Source organism: Cervus canadensis, chromosome 15 (assembly GCF_019320065.1).
Source record: "Cervus canadensis isolate Bull #8, Minnesota chromosome 15, ASM1932006v1, whole genome shotgun sequence".
NCBI lineage: Eukaryota > Metazoa > Chordata > Mammalia > Artiodactyla > Cervidae > Cervus > Cervus canadensis.
In genome coordinates this window covers 54,182,159-54,201,240 of record NC_057400.1, presented here as the reverse complement: position 1 = coordinate 54,201,240, position 19,082 = coordinate 54,182,159, and the positions used below count along the sequence as shown (strand labels likewise).

Sequence of the window (19,082 nt, the reverse complement as noted above, 5' to 3'; positions counted from 1 at the left end):
GTCTACATGTCCGTGGTGCTCAAACTCGGGTGGCCACAGTGTGGATAAACTATTTCTCAGAGAAGAGATAAGCAGAGAGCAGAGAACAGGAAAACTCAGAAAAATGGAAGTGATGTTTTGGTTACAGGTAAGGTTTTAGTTTCCAGTTCCAGAATCTCATGTAGCCTTGTTAAATCTCCTACCTCCGGGTTCCAGTTTAAATCACAAATATTGCATTGAATTTTCCTTTAATTAAGCCAGCTCCCTGTGCTTTCAAATAAAAAAAGCCTAGGCTGAAGCAATAATCTTGGCAAAGTACTTCTAATATTACATCACAAGCAGAGTCCCTAAAAGAAAAGTTATTTTTAAATCTGTCCTCATAAAAATTAAAAATCTCTCTCTAAAAAAAACACAAACAGGATTAAATGAAAAGAATAACTCTGGACAGAGAACTACACATATATGCAAAGAGCTACATTCTTGATATCACTGAAAATCATAACAAAAGGTAATATGCTAATAGAAGCATCAGCAAAGATCTTAGAAATAGGCCATTTCCAATAGAAGAAATAGAAACAATCAACTTACATGTAAAATCTTCAAATGCAAAACAAACCACAGTGAAATACTGTTTTTGGTCTAGCAGTTAGGCAAAGTCTCCTGACTGGCCTCCCACTTTCTTTAAGAGAAAAGGTGAAAGTTCTCAACTTGAAAGAAAAAAGTTGTATACTGAGGTAGCTCAGATCTCTGGTAAGAAGGAAAAAAAGAATTATGCTAGTTTTGTAGTCTCACCTCAAACTGCAAAATTACAGCCACAGTGCATGATCAGGGCTTGGTTTAGATGGGAAAGGCATTGCATTCATGTGGTAAGATATTTTGGGACGTAGACCTCAGTCACATAACTTTGCTAAAGTATATTTTTGTCATTGTTCTAGTTTATGACTGGTATTGTTAATCTCTGAGTATGCCTAATTTATGAATTAAATTTTATCCTAGATATGTATGGATAGAAGAAAACACAGTATATTTAGGATTCAGTACTATCTGCAGTTTTAGGCATTCAGTGGGGGTCCTGTACCGTATCCCCTGAGGACGGTGGGTAGAGAGGGCTGCTGGAGTCTTTCCTTAACACAGCAGCCAGAAGGTGCCTTTTCTAAAAAGTATTTTACTTATTTTTGGCTGCATTGGGTCTTAGTTGCGACACTAGGGATCGTCCATTGTGGTAAGCAGACTTCCCTTTAGCTGTGGTGCAGGGGGCATCTTTTGAATCATAAGTTGGAATATGTCACTCCTGTGCTCCAATCTCTCCATCTTGTCTAGAGAAAGCCACAATCCCTAGGACAATGTAGGAGCCCCCATTTCCTCAGTGACCACCTCTCCTCTCCCTCTTCCCTTTGCCTCCCCCAACTTCCCTGCTCCAGTCTCTGGCCTGGTTGATGCTGTTTGGATGAACGTGTGTTATCCAACCTCCAGAACTTGCTGCTCCCTCTGCCAAAAATGCTCTTTCCCTAGATATCTCCATGCCTTGTTCCTTCACCTCCTCCAGGCCTTTGCTGAAGAGTCACCATCTCATTGGATGGCTTCCCTGACCACTGTACTTGAATGGACTCTTCCTCCTGCCTCTTCCTCCTGTTTTATATGTCTCTATAGTATTTAACCACTTTGTGGTATAAAACTTTCTCACTTAATTGTTAATTGGCTATCTTTTCATACCTAGAATGCAAGCTTCATGAAGGCAGTGATTTATCCCTAGGCACACAGCAGCCACTCAATAAACAACTGTTGAATAAATGAATAAAAAGAGAATAATATCAGTGTTGTGCAGCGTCTGGGAAGATTGCTTCCATGAACTACTGATAAGAATGTAAAGTGGTACAAGTTTCTCAAGGATGATGTGGCAATAGGGATCAAAATTCTTAAAAATCTGTACCTCTAGTGTAACATTGACTTTACTTCCAGAAATTTATCATAAGGAAATAACATACTAGTTAGAACCTTTTTGGTTGCAAAAACCAAGAAACCACTTGTTCTAGGTGAAATAATAATGGTGGAAGGATTTATAACAAGGGTAAAAAGGAGAATGCATTATGTGGAATGTTTAGATATCTCTGCCACTCCCACTGTCTTTAGTCTGGCTCCCCAGGAAACATGGAGATAGGGATTTGCATGCAGAAAGTTTAACAGATGACCCTCTTTAAATCAATAACTGTAAGAGAGTGAAGAAAGGAGAACTGGACAGAGGGCAAGGTTAAATTGAGATGTTATAATCAATGCCATGGTCAATGCCATGGAGAGCTTCGGAGTTGCCCGATATCGAGGCAAAGAGCCCAGGCCTTTATACCCACATATCAACCAATCATTGGATGTAGGCTGCCCCTTTGTGGAAAAGATGTGTGACATTAGCCCAAGCAGCTCTTTCAGTCCAAGGGCAGGTCCTGGGATCAACTCAGCTGTGAGCCATCGGCAACAGACATTCCTGGCCCCTGGGGAATGGATACTTCACTCCTGATGGGGAGGATATGGGTAGGACACCACCACAGCTACTCTCCCTACAGAACTTAAAGTGTGTGTTCTTCCAAGACGAAGAATAATTGGGCTAGATTCTTTAATGCTGTCAGGGCTTCTCTCTCATTTTATTTTTTAATGCAACTCTTTTACACTGGATTGTTTTCTGTTTCTTGTTCCTCACAGTCAAAGATGATTTCCAACAGCCCCAATTTAAACATTTTAGCTTCATCCTCAGAGACAGAGAAATTCTGAATGACCCAGCTTGGGTCAGTGTTCATCCACAGACCCACCAAATAACCATGGTAGACGGTAAAGTCTCACGGTACTAACATGCTATAACCATTAGGATGCAAGGAGACAGAGAAAGGAGCAAATCCATGCTTGCATGTGCCACATCTATAAATGAATGTGAAAGTTTCTCAGTCATGTCTGACTCTTTGCAACCCCATGGACTATACAGCCCATGGAATTCTTCAGGCCAGAATACTGGGGTGGGTAGACTATCCCTTCTCCAGGGGATCTTCCCAACTCAGGGATCAAACCCAGGTTTCCTGCATTGCAGGTGGATTCTTTACCAGCTGAACCACAAGGGAAGCCCAAAGATTGAAGTCTATCCCTTCTCCACCAAATCTTTCCCACCCAAGATTCGAACTGGGGTCTCCTGCATTGCAGGCAGATTCTTTACCAACTGAACTATCAGGAAAGCCCACCACATCTATAAAGCCAGGGAAAAATTTTTTCAAAGGATATAAACTAAAATGTTAACTGTAGCTATTTTTTGCTAGTGGAATTAACAATGGTTTCTCTTTCCTCTTTTTCTTTTTGCATGTATATCTTTGTAATTGTTATATGTAGAAAAATAACATTTTTTGCAATTGAAATAGGTTTTAAAAGGAAAACATAGGCATTTGGCTCTGGTCCTCTGTACAAAAAGGGCCACCAGGTATAGGGTATAGAAAGACTTCATATGAGGTGAGATTTTCTGAGAGCTGGTGTGAAAGACCAGCTTGACTTTGCAAAGTTTATTGCACTGAATCGCACAGAAATGAAACATGGAAAGGCCAAATATTCAGCAGTTACAAGTAATCTTCTGACATCCTGGTGCTCCTTAATCCTCTATCACGAGTCCAAGTTTTAAGTGCAAACTTTAAACAAAACCTTCCATTTGCTTTTGCCAAAATACAGGGTGGAGCAGGGCAATGTAAACCATCAGTCAGAAGGTTATCAATATCTTAGCATGCTCCACACTGGGTGGTTCATCATGGAGATAGACTATTTGAAATCACTGAATTAAGCTTTTATATTTACATGAATATATGCAACTGACTTTTGCTGAGCATCTATGTGCTGGGAAATATAAAGAAAAACACAACAGAACCCTACTTTAAGCTAAGGATCCAGTGGGTAGAAAGGTAGAATATGTGTGTGTGTCTGTGTATTACTTACAAATAAATATGTATATATATACACACACACACAAGTACATATTTAATGGGGCTTCCCTGGTGGCTCAGTGGTAAAGAATCTGCCTGCAATGTAGGAGACCTGTGTTCAATCCCTGGGTCAGGAAGATCCCCTGGAGAAGGGCATGGCAACCTACTCCAGTATTCTTGCCTGGAGAATTACCTGGACAGAGGAGCCTGGTGGGCTACAGTCCATGCAGTCACAAAGAGTTGGACCTGACCGAGTGACTAACACCTTGTCCTACCTCACATATTTTATATATTTGCATATATATATACTCAAATAATTACAAGAAATGTAGAGTGATTTTAGACCCACACTTGAACTTAAAGCATGAGTTCTCTGGGAGTTAAAAGAATTATTACTTCTGGTTGGGATGACTTCATAAAGAATTTCAGTTTATTTATTTTTTTTAGAATTTCAGTTTAAATGTTTTGGGATTTCAGCTGAACAATTTCATTATATGTCATTATATGTCTATGTTGTATCATTATATGTATTACCACTAGGTATTTAACATATCATTATATAGTTTAACACTATATATAACTCATATGCCTATATATATATATCAATACATGTATATGTGTGTATATATATACACACAGGTTCTGCTTTAACCAAGTATCTGTATTAGCATATCCCTATAGTGCCAAGGGCTGCACAGGTTTGAAAACTAATGAGAGGGCCTAAAGGAGGACTGGCATTAAATCTTTTCAAATTAAATTAAACTCTAACTCCCAGCTTTGGGGGAAGAAAAAGAAGGGCACAGATTCTAGGTCCTGAGGGTCTACGTTGTGGGGAATGTGCACACCATCCAACCTGACCTCCTCACTCTAAGAGATGTCTGACCCTGATTACAGTAAGACAGCAAACATCACTCTTCCCTGAAGGAGATTATACTGTTTAAAGAAAAACGAAAAAGCAGCTGGAGAAATCAATTAGCCATTTTGTGACATTAAGTAATGGGATCAAATGCAGGTTGAAAGGTACAAAATCTAATGTTTCCCATCATAGTTTTGGGAGGAAAGGCTTTTGGGACTCAAGGGAGACTTTGATTGAAATTAGAGGGATGAACTAATCTTCATGCTGGAGACTGGAAAGGGGTGGAGAACACAGGGGCAGGGCCAGGCTGAGTGAAGACCGGATATGAGAGCTCCTGCGCTTTCTGGATGTTTTCTTCTCTTTGTTAAAATTTTACCCTGTCTCTGGAGGTTATCTCTCTTCAATTTTCATTGTTCCTCAGAAGAAACACAGGAAACACAGGAAGACATACCCTAAGACAGCCGGTTTCCCTTAACAACTTAAAAGGTACCAGGCACTTCCAGTGTTTTTAAAGCCTAGGAATCAGCTAACCCAAGCCCCAAAATAGGGAGTATTAACAAAGTTACTCATTGCTACAATCTATACTCAACAGGAAGTTAGTTATTCCATCTCAGGTTGGAATTTTTAAATCTCGTCAGTAAAATAAATTTCAGCCTGGTACTCATCTACTGAAGAACTTATTATATTTTGACCCCTTGCAATTCCTGGATTAGCACTGTCTGGGCACTGATGGTGGGACTAATGGTCCCATGACAGGCAAGTTCTAAGGACCTCTTCCCCTTCCTCTCTCTCCTGCTTAGCCAGCTGTCTCCCTTCTAGTCACCATTATCCTGAGAGATGTGATGGCAAGAGCTACAAGACCAGTCACCTCCAGCATTAAAAAAAAATTTAACCCCACTTGGCTCAGAGGGTAAAGAATCTTCCTGCAATGCTGAAGACCTGGGTTTAATTCCTGGTTGGAGAAGACCCCCTGGAGAAGAGCATGGCAATCCACTCTAGTATTCTTGCCTGGAGAATCCCATGGACAGAGGAGCCTGGTGGGCTACAGTCCATGGGGTCGCAAAGAGTCGGACACGACTAAAGTGAACTTAGAACACCCACACTTGTTCAATGATCTTGCTTTCATTTGGTCTGCTGCAAGCACACTGTAAACATTTCTATCAAAAACATTGCAAAATATTGCGCTCATAAAAGGTGTTTTGTAAATACTTGTAGTCTGCTTTATCAATTGGATTTCAACTCTGTATATCTGAGCTCCTGGTATATGTGTGTCTGCTTAGTTGCTCAGTCATGTCTGACTCTTTGTGACCCTTCGGACTGTAGCCCACCAGGCCCCTCTGTCCATGGGATTTTTCAGGCAAGAATACTGGAGTGGGTTGCCATTTCCTTCTCCAAGGGATCTTTCAGACCCAGGGATTGAACCCTCATCTCTTGCATCTCCTGCATTGGCAATGTACATTAATATACCAATGATCAAAATATGTCTGTGGCTAAACCTTTTTATAGAGAGAGGTGCTCCAGTTACCCAGCACTGGAGTTCTTAATTGGGAGTCCTGGATTCCAAGATTCTATCCCATGTGGTTTCTGTGAGGTTCAAATGAGAAAATGTATATAAAAAGTATTTCACACAGTTGCTGGTACTCATTTTAAGCTCTGGACAAAATTTATTAGAATTTTGTCTTACTGTCTCATCTTCTAACGAAAAGGCCAGATTTATATGCTTTTTCTTTAAAATTTTTAATTTACTTATTGGTTGTGCTGGGTCTTTGTTGCTGCATGGGCTTTTCTCTAGCTGCAGTCAGTGGGGGCTTCTCACTGCAGTGGCTCTAAGAGCAAGGGCTCTAAGGGCATGCGGGCTTCAGTAGGTGCGGTTCCTTGGCTCTATAATTATGGCGCACTGCCTTAGTTGCTCTGTGGCAGGTGAAATCTTCCTGGACTAGGGATCGAACCCACATCTCCTACATTGGCAGGCAGTTCTTCACCACTGAATCACCAAGGAAGCCCTTCTATGCATTTTTTTGTGGTGCAGAATTGAGATAAAGCGCAGAGAAAGACTAGAACTGAAAGGCAAGAAGGCAGGGATGTAGATTTTTTGCTTGCTGGGCCAGTTCCTGAATTCCCTGTATAGTGAAGAATTTAGGTACCAGTCAAAAGTTAAGGAAAAGAAACAGAAGCCAGAGAGATCAATTTGCATAACAGAAGACAGGGATGAGGAGAGCACAGGAAGGCCATAAAGGTTGAGGTGTGGGAGAGAATTTGGGAGGTTTGAGGGTGCTTGGCTGCAGAATAGCTGTGGCCTCAGTCGGAGAAGGCAATGGCAACCCACTCCAGTACTCTTGCCTGGAAAATCCCGTGGACGGAGGAGCCTGGTAGGCTGCAGTCCATGGGGTCGCTAGGAGTCTGACACGACTGAGCGACTTCTTTCACTTTTCACTTTCATGCATTGGAAAAGGAAATGGCAACCCACTCCAGTGTTCTTGCCTGGAGAATCCCAGGCACAGGGGAGCCTGATGGGCTGCCGTCTATGGGGGCACACAGAGTCGGACACGACTGAAGCGACTTAGTAGCAGCAGCAGCAGACGGAAAAAGAGGAAAGGGAGTTTTAAGAAGTGTTTCTGTGCAGTATAAGGTGGATATCCTATAACATATGTCTGCAACCAGCATGTCCAGCATCTTCTCCCATGAGTCCTTGCTGGAGCTAAACTGCCCTGCCTGCCATTCTTCTCTACAATTGCCTACCTCTTTCCTCTTATCTAAACCTCACCTCTCCCTTTCTCTTTTCTGGTTGCCTAATTCCCATCCACACCTCAAAGCTTTATTCCTCATGAAGCCTTCATGCATTTCATGAGCTGGAAACAATCTTTCTACTGCATTCCCAGGATATTTAATCTGTGCCCCTCTTGTGGCTCTTTCATTGTTCCATTTATAAGTTTTATCCCCAGGGGCTGCAAATTTTCAAAGATCTGGATACATGTTTGATACATCATTGACTCCTTTGCCAACATCTAGCACAATGCCTGGTATATCACAGGTATTCAGTAAATATTTGCAGACTGGATGAAGGATGGATGGATAAATTGCAATTGGCACATTGTCCTAAATGTCTGATACAAGTCCTATTTTACAACAATATACAAAGGAATTTTATGAAAAAATCCATCACAGGGATAGATAAGATTTAGACCCAGATTGTTTTCAATCATGGAAATACACTTCCCTCTTTTTCAGCTCTGTTGCTTAATTAGAGACTGGGTAATTCTCACCCAGAGTTCATTGCTATTTTGCTGATTTATAACTTACAATGTATTCAGCTTGAGTAAGTCATCTTATTGTAGACACCCACATTAACCGGAAAAACCATGGCCATGTTAGGGAGAATTGATTTGTAGCCAAACCTTCTTATACCCTCTTGGAAACAAAATCTGGCAGCAATCCAACTGCTGGAGTCAAATAGACATTTAGCTACACTCTGCATTAGATATGCCTGGTGACCTCAGAAAAATACACACAAATGGAAATGTTGGCTTAAAGTACTATAACATGATTATAGCTCGGAACAAAAACTTTTACTTGAGAGCAGCCATAATCGCTGCACTTTTGTCTAGCGTGTATTTGAAAATTTATTTGATTTTAAACCTACTATTTACCAGGAAATAAATATTATTTTAAAGGTGTATTCAAAACAAATTAAAAACAGAACTCTTTTACCCTTTTTCCTTGATCACTCAAAACCAGTGGTCATTTTGACTTGTCAAAATAAATTCTACCACAAAATTTTACAAATAGGACGTATGACATTCAGAAGATTCTGCCCTAGAGTTCATAGTAATACCTGTGGTCCCCTCATGTACTGCACTAAGACTTCCTCTTCAAGCTGAGCAATTAACAAGAAATCCATTATCTCGGGTCAGGGATAGGAAACCTTTCCATTCTCCTTTTGAATTTCAATTTCCTCTCTCTTTATACCTCTACACTCACACACACACACAGCCCTTCTATAACTTTGGAGGTGATATAATAAAAACTAAGCAAGCACTGCTCAGAAATGTGCAGTGTCTCAGTAATATGCGATTACAAATTGGTGCCCAACCAGCCAACAGCCACCTCTCCTCTTAGCAGAATTTTGGTGGGATTTATTTTCTGCTACTATAAGAAGCACTATGGAGGAGAACAAAAAACATTTTCAGTTCTTAAGGATTTTTATGTGTTTTTCAAATTTCATTTCTAAGATCCAAAATTGGTCCTATGGATATAATTTAGGCACCCTCTGGTGGTCAATAGAATACAATTAACTCTCCTAAACATTAATATGAATTATCTAAGCTTGAAGGCCATTTTAACAGCTGATGACATAAATATTCTTTTCTCCCCCCACATAGTTTCATGGTCTAAATCCCTAAATTCAAAGTAAATGCTACCTCCATTGTAAAGCAAATGGCTTTGCCCAGTGAAAGTGCTACTTATGAATCATGAAATCCCACACAAACATCAGGTAAGCCTCAGATAAAAGGAGGGTGGGGAGACTCATCTAGATTAAGTATTTTAAAAAAAAAAGTATTTAGGGAAAACATTATTAAAAACAGACCAAGTCTACTTGAAGTAAATTCACACTGTGGGAAAAAAATACTTCAACTGGTGACATAAACATAGGAGAGAATGTTACATACTGTGAATATTTTAAATAAATAATTTGAACCTTTATCAGTATAACTGAAGAATAGAATTTTCTATCACATTCGCAGAAATACACCCTGTGATATTTTTCTTCAACAGCAAACATTCTGCACTATTTTGGGAACGGTGCTAATAGCACTGGTATTCCTAGTGTTTAAAGCTGTGTTGACATGATAAAGTGCTATAATTTTAACTTGTTATTGTGAGGCAGAAACTGCCTCATTAATTTCTGCTTCATTCAAAACTGAGAAACGAATCAATGTTTACCAATGGGAGTGAAGCTAAATGAGTAACAAAATGAAAACCCAAAACAGTTGTGATAAGTCATTAGTTTAAAATGTAGAAAAAAAAACTCAAAGGGTTTTCTAAGTTTTGTTTAGTCAACAAAACAAATAAAACTGAGAAAACGGTTTTTAGTACAGTTGAAATGGATTGTTCAGTGCACTCTTTTAATTTTAATCTTGTTAAATCTGAAAAAAAGGCTGCTCTCTATACAATAAATACAACATCGGTATAGGATACTGCAGATGAAATCACATATCAATGCTTTAACAAAATATGACTTCTTAATCACACTAGATATTTATGAAACTGTAACATAAGATACTTAAATTTACTAGATATACCAACACTTTGAATATATCGAATATTCAAATAAAAGTCGTCTTCTGTTTTATCCATAATCCAGTTGATTTAAATATTTTAAAATATCACAGAATGACAACCAAACCTAAGAGGAACATTAGAGATAACTTAGTCCCATTTCTTTATTTTACAAATGAGAAAGGTAAGAACCAGAAAGAGTAGAATATTGGTCTAAAAATCGAACAACTATTTAGCAACAGAGCAAACAAATCTCGCCCTTCTAGGTGCTTATGTGTCAAGCACAAAATTAAATCTTTGAATGAAAACATAAATGTTCTCAAAAGTCAATTCATTTTTGCCCTTTTAATAAACAATCTAAGTCTCCACCCATAATAATCACCCCAAGTGGTTAACGCCCTTCCTTACATTGAATTTGCAGCAGAAAAGCTATTGCTTAGTTTCCAGCTAAGTGAGAAAAGAAACATACTCTATTCCTAATAATACGACGTTATAAAAATGAATACTATTTTCAAGACATAACACTTGAGTAAAGTATAGAGAGCATTTTGTTAGAGCATCAAACCATTAGGAAGTCAAAGGACTTATGGAAATCTAGATGCTTAAAAAGGGAAACACGGCAACATTCAGCTGTATTGTTTAAAGTAGTACAATATCCTAAAAACATCTTGTGGTGTGTGTGGGCGATAAGCCTGTGTGTGTTTGTGTGTTCTGGGTGTGGGGGTGCTAAGACTTGTATGGAAAAGAGGAAGGGGAGGGGAAGATAGTTCTCACCTGAGCCAAGCTGTCTGTCACTAGGATTCAGCTGTGATCAGCCATCATTGTGAGTACAAAGCTGGTCCAGTAACCAAGGCTTGTCTACACAATGGGAGGGTTAAGTCTGAGAACAGGACAGTTAATTTCTGACTCACCCCTAGGATGTCACTCCAAAGCATGAGAGAATTACCAACAAGCTGAGCTGTAGCATCAAAACCTTGATGCTCTGTTACCTCTCAAAGACAGCTTAACAAAGAGGAGGAAAAAAACATGTTTACTCTCAGCCTGATTGGACGCACAGTTCTGAGCTGAAGAGCTTGTGAAGAAAGATTCTTTTGAACAAAATTCAGCTTCCCAAACTACAAGAAGACTCAAACATACAAAATGGCTGAGGACAAAACATACCCCCCTTGCAACTCTGCTTCTAATACTAAAAAAGGTTTTTCTTTTTAAATTCAAACCACGTACCATTTAAATTGGTGGGGGAATGGAGAGTGAGGGAGGTGGTCAGGCAGAAGACCAGATGTTTAGATTTTTCCAATTAATTCTGCCACAATACAAGTGTATGAATTTGGAAACCTTGTGACCAGTGCACCCTCAGATTCCTTATCTCGTATTGGGGGGATCTTGGTCCTTTTCTTTCACTATTACATGCTTCTATGTGAAAGGGACATTTTAAAACAGTTTAATTATAAAGGCAAAAACTTTCCTAGATTACAAAATCAATCTGCAGTTAACCTTAGTTCCCTCAACAGTCTGTAATCCCCCTGTGTGTGTTAGTCGCTCAGTCGTGTCCGACTCTTCGCAACCCCATGGACTGCAGCCCGCCAGGGTCCTCTATCCACGGAATTCTCCAGGCAGGAATACTGGAGTGGGTTGCCGTTTCCTCCTCCAGAGGATCTTCCTGACCTAGGGATCAAACCCAGGTCTGCTGCATTGCAGGCAGATTCTTTACCATTTAAGCCACCAGTGAAGCCCTCGTAATCTCACTGAAATCGTGTGAAAAAATTCTGGTGATGTACATAAATATTTTTCTAGGGAGACAGTATTTCTATTAGAGACTCAAAGGGAAATTAGGTCCCTCAAAGTTTGGGGACTTTTGATTGAGAGAGTAAAAGGTGTCTTTAGATCCTGCTTTGTCTAGTTGTGTGAGCAGATTCATAGCAATCTTTACCCAGTTCTAAAATCTGTCCCACAAAGCCTTCTCGAGTTTCTCATTTATCTTCATGAACTGTGTGCTTGTAATTTTTCATGAGCAGAAAGCCTGTTCAAAATCGAGTCCTTTTCATTAAAGATTTAAAATTCTGGAGATTTCAAGATTTATGTTAATATTAGTGGCTAAAGGACAGCCATTTGAAACTATATCAGAAAATTTTAAGCCTATAGCATCTTAAATATTTGCCCACTGAGGTTGAATTATTTCACTATTTCTTTTTTCTTGAGTTAACTGATATGAAACAAAAGGCTGGCTCCTCCTTCCAACCTGCTTTTTTTTCCTTCTGATCTTTGAGTCTGCTGTGAAAGGATGATGAATTAACTGTGGTTCTATTTGAAGGAGTAATTTTCATTTTTATAATGATTTTGATCCTCAAGATAAATTAAAGATATTTATATAATATTCTTAAAAGAATTAGTTCAAACATAAAAAGGAAAATGATATTAGGGAATCTGAGGAACTGGGAACTGAAAGCCAGGAAGAAATGAGAACCAAAGAGAAAATCTTACATGATTAGATACTGAAATAGTATCAAATCCCTAAGCAGAGAAACAAGAAAAAAGGAGGATTAAAACAAAAAAGAAACAAGTATAGCAACTAGAGAATACTGAATTGTTGAATACATTACATGGAAACGACAAAACCATCATAACTCAGCTTTTCACGAACATCTTTTGGCTGATAATCTCAAGGCGTTATATGGCTTCTCCTTAATTAAGGCAAAGACAGAGGCGATCAGAGAAAATCACAGAAAGAAAGATGTTGCCAGTGATTATCAGATAAATGCAAAAAGCTCAGGGGAAGAATCTTTTGTGGTAAAGAAGTGCCAGTCGGTGAGAAACGTTGATTTTTTCCCCCAAGACAATATCAAAGAGGTGTAAAGTAAAAAGAAGAAAATTAGATTTAAGCCCTTATAACAAATTATTTTAGGTATTCCCAGATGCTTTTTAACCGACTCCTGTTTCCTCACATGTGATAATCTGACCAGAACTACTCTTAGTGGCTCCTAAGTCCAAATGGAGGGGAAAGCAACATTTAGTGCCACTGTTCGACTCCAGGCTCCCTGCCGGGGTCCTGCAGCTTCGGGTCAAGGGCTCCAGACTCTCCGTTAACCCCGGAGGCGCCAGGGAAAAGGAATATCCTCACACGAACCCGATCCCCAGATGACCCTAGCTGGGTCCTTGTATTCATGGAGCATCCTTCAGGGACTTCTTTCGAGTAACAGCTCCTTTCTGCATCTTCACAAATCCCATTCAAGGAAAAACCTGGGATTTCAGCTAAAACGCACCCCGCCCCTGCTGCTGCCAGGCTCTGGGAGGCCGCCTCCCGGGGGCCAGCAGCTCGGGCGGCTCCTCGCGGCCCGGGGCAGGAGGGGCGCGCGCCCTCGGCCCCCGCGCGCGCCCGTTGCCATGGGAACGCACGGGGCTCCGCCGCCCAAGGGGAAAAAGGGAGGAGGCGCGGCGGCGGATCCAGTGGGAGACGCTATCGCAAGATGGCGTCTGCGAGGCCGCGGGATGCAGAGTGAGCGCACCCCGCCGGGGGTTCTGCGAGGCTGCTCCTCTCCCCGCCGTCGCCGCCACTGCGGCGCCGCCTCTCCGCCTGCCATTGCGCCGCGGCCAAGCCTCCCCACCTCGTAGGTACCGGCGCCCGCGCGCGCTCCGCTTTTGCACAGATGGCAGCGACAAGTGCCGGCTCGCCGAGGGCTAGCGGGTTCCCCCTTGTCAGGGTGCGCTTGACAATAACGCGTGAATAACTTTTTTCTTGCAGCGGCCCCCTGCCTCCCGGCCTGCAGCCTCCCCGCGCGCCCGCGCCCCCACCACGCCCCTCCGACTCCTTGCTCCGTCCGAGGTGTGAGCGCGTCGGGCCGATGAGGTGATCTCCGGCCAGCCTGGGAGGAGCGCGTGGACCGGCGGGCGGCGGCGAGCAGTTGGCGAGCGCCTTTACAATGGCCCTGACCCTGTTTGGTAAGTGCAGCCCTTTGCCCGCGCCGCCGCAGGTGGGCCGCGCCCCGGGGCTCAGAGGTGGGGGCACCTGGGGAGGGGACGCCGCGGGCGGTGTCCGGCGCGGGCGGTGGCAGGGGAGTTGGGGCGCCCGGGGCGCCGGGCTAGCTCCTTCGCGCCTCTCCCATTGTTTCCTCTCCAGGCAGGGCCGATGGGCGTGTGCTCCCCTGGCCAATTCTGGGCTGGGAGGCTCTGAGGTCCTGTGTGTTTTGTAAACGGAGGGTTCTCTAAGATGCCAAGTTGGGAACGAAGTTAGCTGGCTGTTTCCAAGCCTATGTTTCTCAAGTCGGTAAATAAAGATCCTGGAAAGTTTATTTATTTTGAACAAGATGTCTGTGCATCCCAACCTTCCTGCATTTGCCAAATGCGTGTGTTGAGTCCTGTTGGATTTGGGGGGAATTTTTTGGACTCGGTATATTCTGTTGGAAACAAGAATAAGTGGTGAACTTATTTTAATATTTGCTAAAATTGAAAATGTTTGCTCTAATGCGTTTGAGAGCAGACAGAAGGAAGTTGGTATTGAAGATAAGTAATCTCAGGAGCATATCGTTGAACATTTTACGAAAGAAGTAGTATTTCTGTGATGTAATTACTGTGACACTATTGTTTCAGCAGTTAATTAAAGGTGTTTTGCTTTTTCCCCTGTCCCCAGAGTCTGTAATGACAATGGGTTGGAAAGGACCAAAAATACTCTATTTTCTTTTGCAAAAGCAGATTGTGTTACATATGTATTTTGCTTTAAGAAAATTCAGTATGTGAAAATTTAGATGATCATAGTGTTTAGATTTTCAAAGAAGAAAAGTACAATGATATGTACCTGATGGCTACCAGGATAGTAAGTTAATCACAACGTGAAGTTTTCAGTTACCTTTTAACAATGTCATTTGATCACACACATTGCAGTCATCACATGCCACAATGCTTTTTGATGTAAATACTTAAGAGTTTATTAATCTGCTGGAATCAAAGAGTGACTTTTATTCTTAAAATTAAATTTAGACCCAGAGATGATGTTTAGACTCAGAGGGCTCATGGCTTTTTTGTGGGAAAACTGAGACTAGGATGTAGTTTGCCTTCTTCCGTCTAGGACTGTAATTACTTTGCTCAAACACCGGTGGTACTAGAAATGACATTTTTTATTTGGTGTTTGTTGGTTGTCCATGAGTGCTTTAAAAAAATGTTTCTTCTTTCTCTAAAAGGGATAATAAAAATCTCCTGTTTTCCAATACCTTGTATCAAATATGCATTACTTAGTAGAAGTGTTTCCTTAAGTGTGAACTTTTTTGGTATAGAGTTAAACTTTAATGGAACACTTTACTCATAGTTGATACTTTCTTTTGAAGAAGCATTTATCTTACACTGTTGTAGCTAATACATTGCAGTAAAATCTACTGTAGAAAATTCTCTTTTAAACTATTTTTGACTAAATTCATTTACCTTTTTAAAGAGATAGTCTGCATTTTCAAGGTTTGTTTTCAAAGATATAATTTATGAATCAATGACTTTTAAAAGACTGACATTCTCAATGAATAAAATGGATAAATTGGGGAGATATGGAGTATATGATGAGGCTCCTTTGAATGAATTCCTAAATTATTAAATCTTTAACTACTGAAAGGGAGGTGAGAAAAGGAAGAGCATGGAATTTGACCTCTTGAGGAAGGTGAAAGAAACCACTCCCACCTCTTAGGATGAATAAAGTGTCTTTAAAATTTTAAAAGTCATCTTGTGGGAAAATAGAATTTGGTTTAAAAATCCAATTTGGTTACAATTTTTAAGAATATCTCTCTGTTGTAAAGCAAAGTCTATCTCTGTTCAGAGTCTGTCTTCTCAGTAATGGTAGAGCAACAGTTGATCTCAAGTGTAGTTGCACACCACTCATCAGTCATCTGAGATGTCTGTTTAAAATGTAGATTCCTTTGTCCAGAGACCCACAGAATCTGCATTTTTAGAGGAAGGGGATTTTAAAGGAACTCCCTTGTGATTCTTACACACGATAAAGTTTGAAAACTATTATATTAATGATAAATAGTAGATTGACTCAAACTTGCTCAGTTCAAAATAGTTCTTTGAATATGCTAAGAGCAGTCTCCAAGGGTTAGAAGAAATTGATTTTATTTTAGATATTACTGCTTTTTAATTAATTGGCCTTAGAAGTGCCTCATATCTCTTCTTAATAACCAACTTAGAGCTGAGGAACAATGAAATAAAGTTCTATGAGATGGTGAAGAGATGGTAGGAACAAAAGAGAAGGTAGGAACAAAATACTGGATAAGTGTGACCTTCTTATCATCATGATCAGAGTTCCATAGTTTCTACCTAAGCTTCCCCGAAGTAACCACTGCCAGGACACTGTCTTGTGTATGTTGGGTGTGGTAGTTGGTTAAGCAGTTAAGGCTGATTGGGCTACTGTAGTAAAATAGCAAAACCTGGGTGGCTTACTCAACAGCCATTTATTTCTCGCAGTGTTGGAAGCTGGGAAGTCTGAGACCAAGGTGTCATTTGGATTACTTCCTCATGAGGGCCCTCTTTCTGGCTTGCAGACATCCATCTTCTTGCTGGGTCCTCACATGATGGAGAGAGAGGGAAAGCAGCTTTCTGGTCTCTTCTTACAAGGGCACTAATCCCATCATGAGGACCCCACCTTCATGACTTCATCTAATCCTAAGTACCTTCCAAAGGTCCATCTCCAAATAGCATCACATTGCAGGTTAGGGCTTCAGCATATGAACTTTTCGGGAGGACACAGTTAAGTGTCTATTGCAGCCAGCAATAGAGTCTTAGTGTTTTTGCTTTGTGTTTTACATTTCCATCTAGGTTTTTTTTTTTTTTTTCAATAATTGTAAAGAATGTTCTTTTTACAGGAAAAACTTGTAGTGAAAGTTAGATTCATTTTTTAAAAAGGGGAGCCTCTAAAATTACCTGATACATTTTTACATTTATATACATTTTTTCTACCCAAGTACGTTATAGGAACTTAGTAAAATACCTGTCAAATTAAACTGAAGAGTGAAGACTGTCTTATATATTGTCTTCACTATTAATCACCTTTGTGCTTAAAAAGACATTTTTAGTGCGAATTTCCTTTTTATTCTAGGATGGAAGAACCAGATCCCAGTCCTTCATTATTTCACAGTCTCATTTGGGAGTTGAAAATGAGTGCTATTGAAGGTCAGGAATTAGCAAACATTTTTCTTCATCTTTCAAATGAACCAGTCATCAGCATAAATACAAATAATTTTTAAATCCTCAAATCCTCAAAACTCTCCAGATGTAGTTCATATTCTGGTCACTCACCTCTCCTTCCTGATTTGTTCGACAAACATCTAAAGCAGTGTGCAGGAAACATGGTCCCTGTGTTAGAGCCGACATTCCAGAACTAGTGTTTGCATCTAGCTTCCTAATTCCGTGTGGGCTTTGTTAGAACTTCTCTGGCAGAGAAGTACCTGTTGTCCGACAATTGCTGGACCAGAGGGAAGGTCTCAGATCATCTAGTTTAGGATCTTTTGGCTGATGTACCAGCCAGAACATCCTGATTTGCTGCACTAGTGGAGCCCTAGTTGACAGAACTGGGGGAAAAGCATCCTGTCAGGTCATCACTTGGCAGGAATTTCTGTCATTTATAGCTAAACGGAGCTCTGGTTTACAGCCCAGGACAGCTGGTGAGATTGGGAACTCAGTTATAATTCAGCTGGGCTGAGCTAGCCAAACCTGAATAACTCTCTGAGTAGAACTGGCTCTGGCATTGCCCCTGCTCTCCCCGCCCCACCCCCCTTTTTTCTTCTTACCATGTAGTCACCATCATCACTGCCTTCGATCACTTCTGATATTTAGGAGTTCGCTGTAATTTCTTACATTCTTTCCTCAGTCTCTCCTACTCCCATGGAAACCCTTCATTTTGCTGCTTTATTTGGCATCGTTCACTATCCTGACACACCTGTCTGTGGGTATTTTTCCAGAGAGACTTTGGAGCAGTTAAATAGGGACGGAGTATTCTTTGTGATACAGTTAGGACGTTTTCTGACTTCCATGGCTGTCCTGGCAGACAACTGCACATTTTCAGAATGATTTATTTGACCAAAAGCTCATTTTATAGGAAACTTCCACTTGAATGTACTCTCTGTTGCCATTTTAATTTTTCAGATATTGCTCATCAGAGAGTATGAGAAGCAGCAGGGTGGTCTGATGTTGAAAGCCCAGCTACTTTTCTTAGAATGTGTCATCTTTTTTTTTTTTTTCTTTTTTTTTTTCGAATGTGTCATCTTTTTAACTGTCATTAAAATCACCATCCTTGTTTAAATGCTTGTCCATATTCTTTCTTCTACTGGTGTCAGAAGCCTAAAGTCTCAACTTAAAATGTTTTCTTTTAATGTTTGGAGACTTGGTACTATGTAAGAGAGATAAAAGAATTATAGTTGTTATAACTCTGATAGTCCCCATCTGTGTACAGTGTAAGAGGAATATTGGTGGATGCCATCCTGAGTCACATCTGTCCCTGCAATAACCATCCTGTAAGCATTCTAATCTTAGAAGATAGTGATAAGTGTAATGACAAATTTTTAATGTATTTACTAAGAGTTTTAGTTTCTTTTAGATCAGTATTTCTCAACTTTTTTTTTAAAGTCACCTTCTGTAAGAAGTTTTTTTTTTTCATTTATTTTTATTAGTTGGAGGCTAATTACTTAACAATATTGTAGTGTTTTTTGCCATACGTTGACATGAATCAGCCATGAATTTACATGTGTTCCCTGTAAGAAGTCTTTTACACATTTTTTTGTAATTGATCTCTCCGTGAAACTTTAATACCAAGATTCTGTTTATGGACTGTATGTATATTTGCTTTATGCATAAAGAGAGTAATTTTTCTTTGACCCCTGAAAGTCAAGTTTTGCTCCCTTGAGGGCAGTCTTACCCCCCATTGAGAATACATGCTTGAGACTAATCTAAAGCAATCATAAGAGAATTAGAAAATATTGTTTTATATGTCACATAATTCTGAAGGAGTGACATAGATATAATAAGTTATGCATTTTTTCACCAGATTGGTTTAACCTAAG

The 19,082-nt window shown here is 40.3% G+C and overlaps 1 protein-coding gene across 1 annotated transcript in view; it reads left to right on the top strand.

Moving 5' to 3' along the window:
* The first annotated feature begins 13,504 nt into the window (after positions 1 to 13,504).
* The window catches only part of CHN1 (chimerin 1), a 194,715-nt gene continuing 189,137 nt past the window's right edge, over positions 13,505 to 19,082 (top strand). The window contains exons 1-2 of the mRNA XM_043487847.1: positions 13,505 to 13,658; positions 13,793 to 13,989. Coding sequence (XP_043343782.1) covers positions 13,971 to 13,989 — 19 coding nt within the window. The 5' untranslated portion in view covers positions 13,505 to 13,658; positions 13,793 to 13,970. The remainder of the gene's footprint in view (positions 13,659 to 13,792; positions 13,990 to 19,082) is intronic.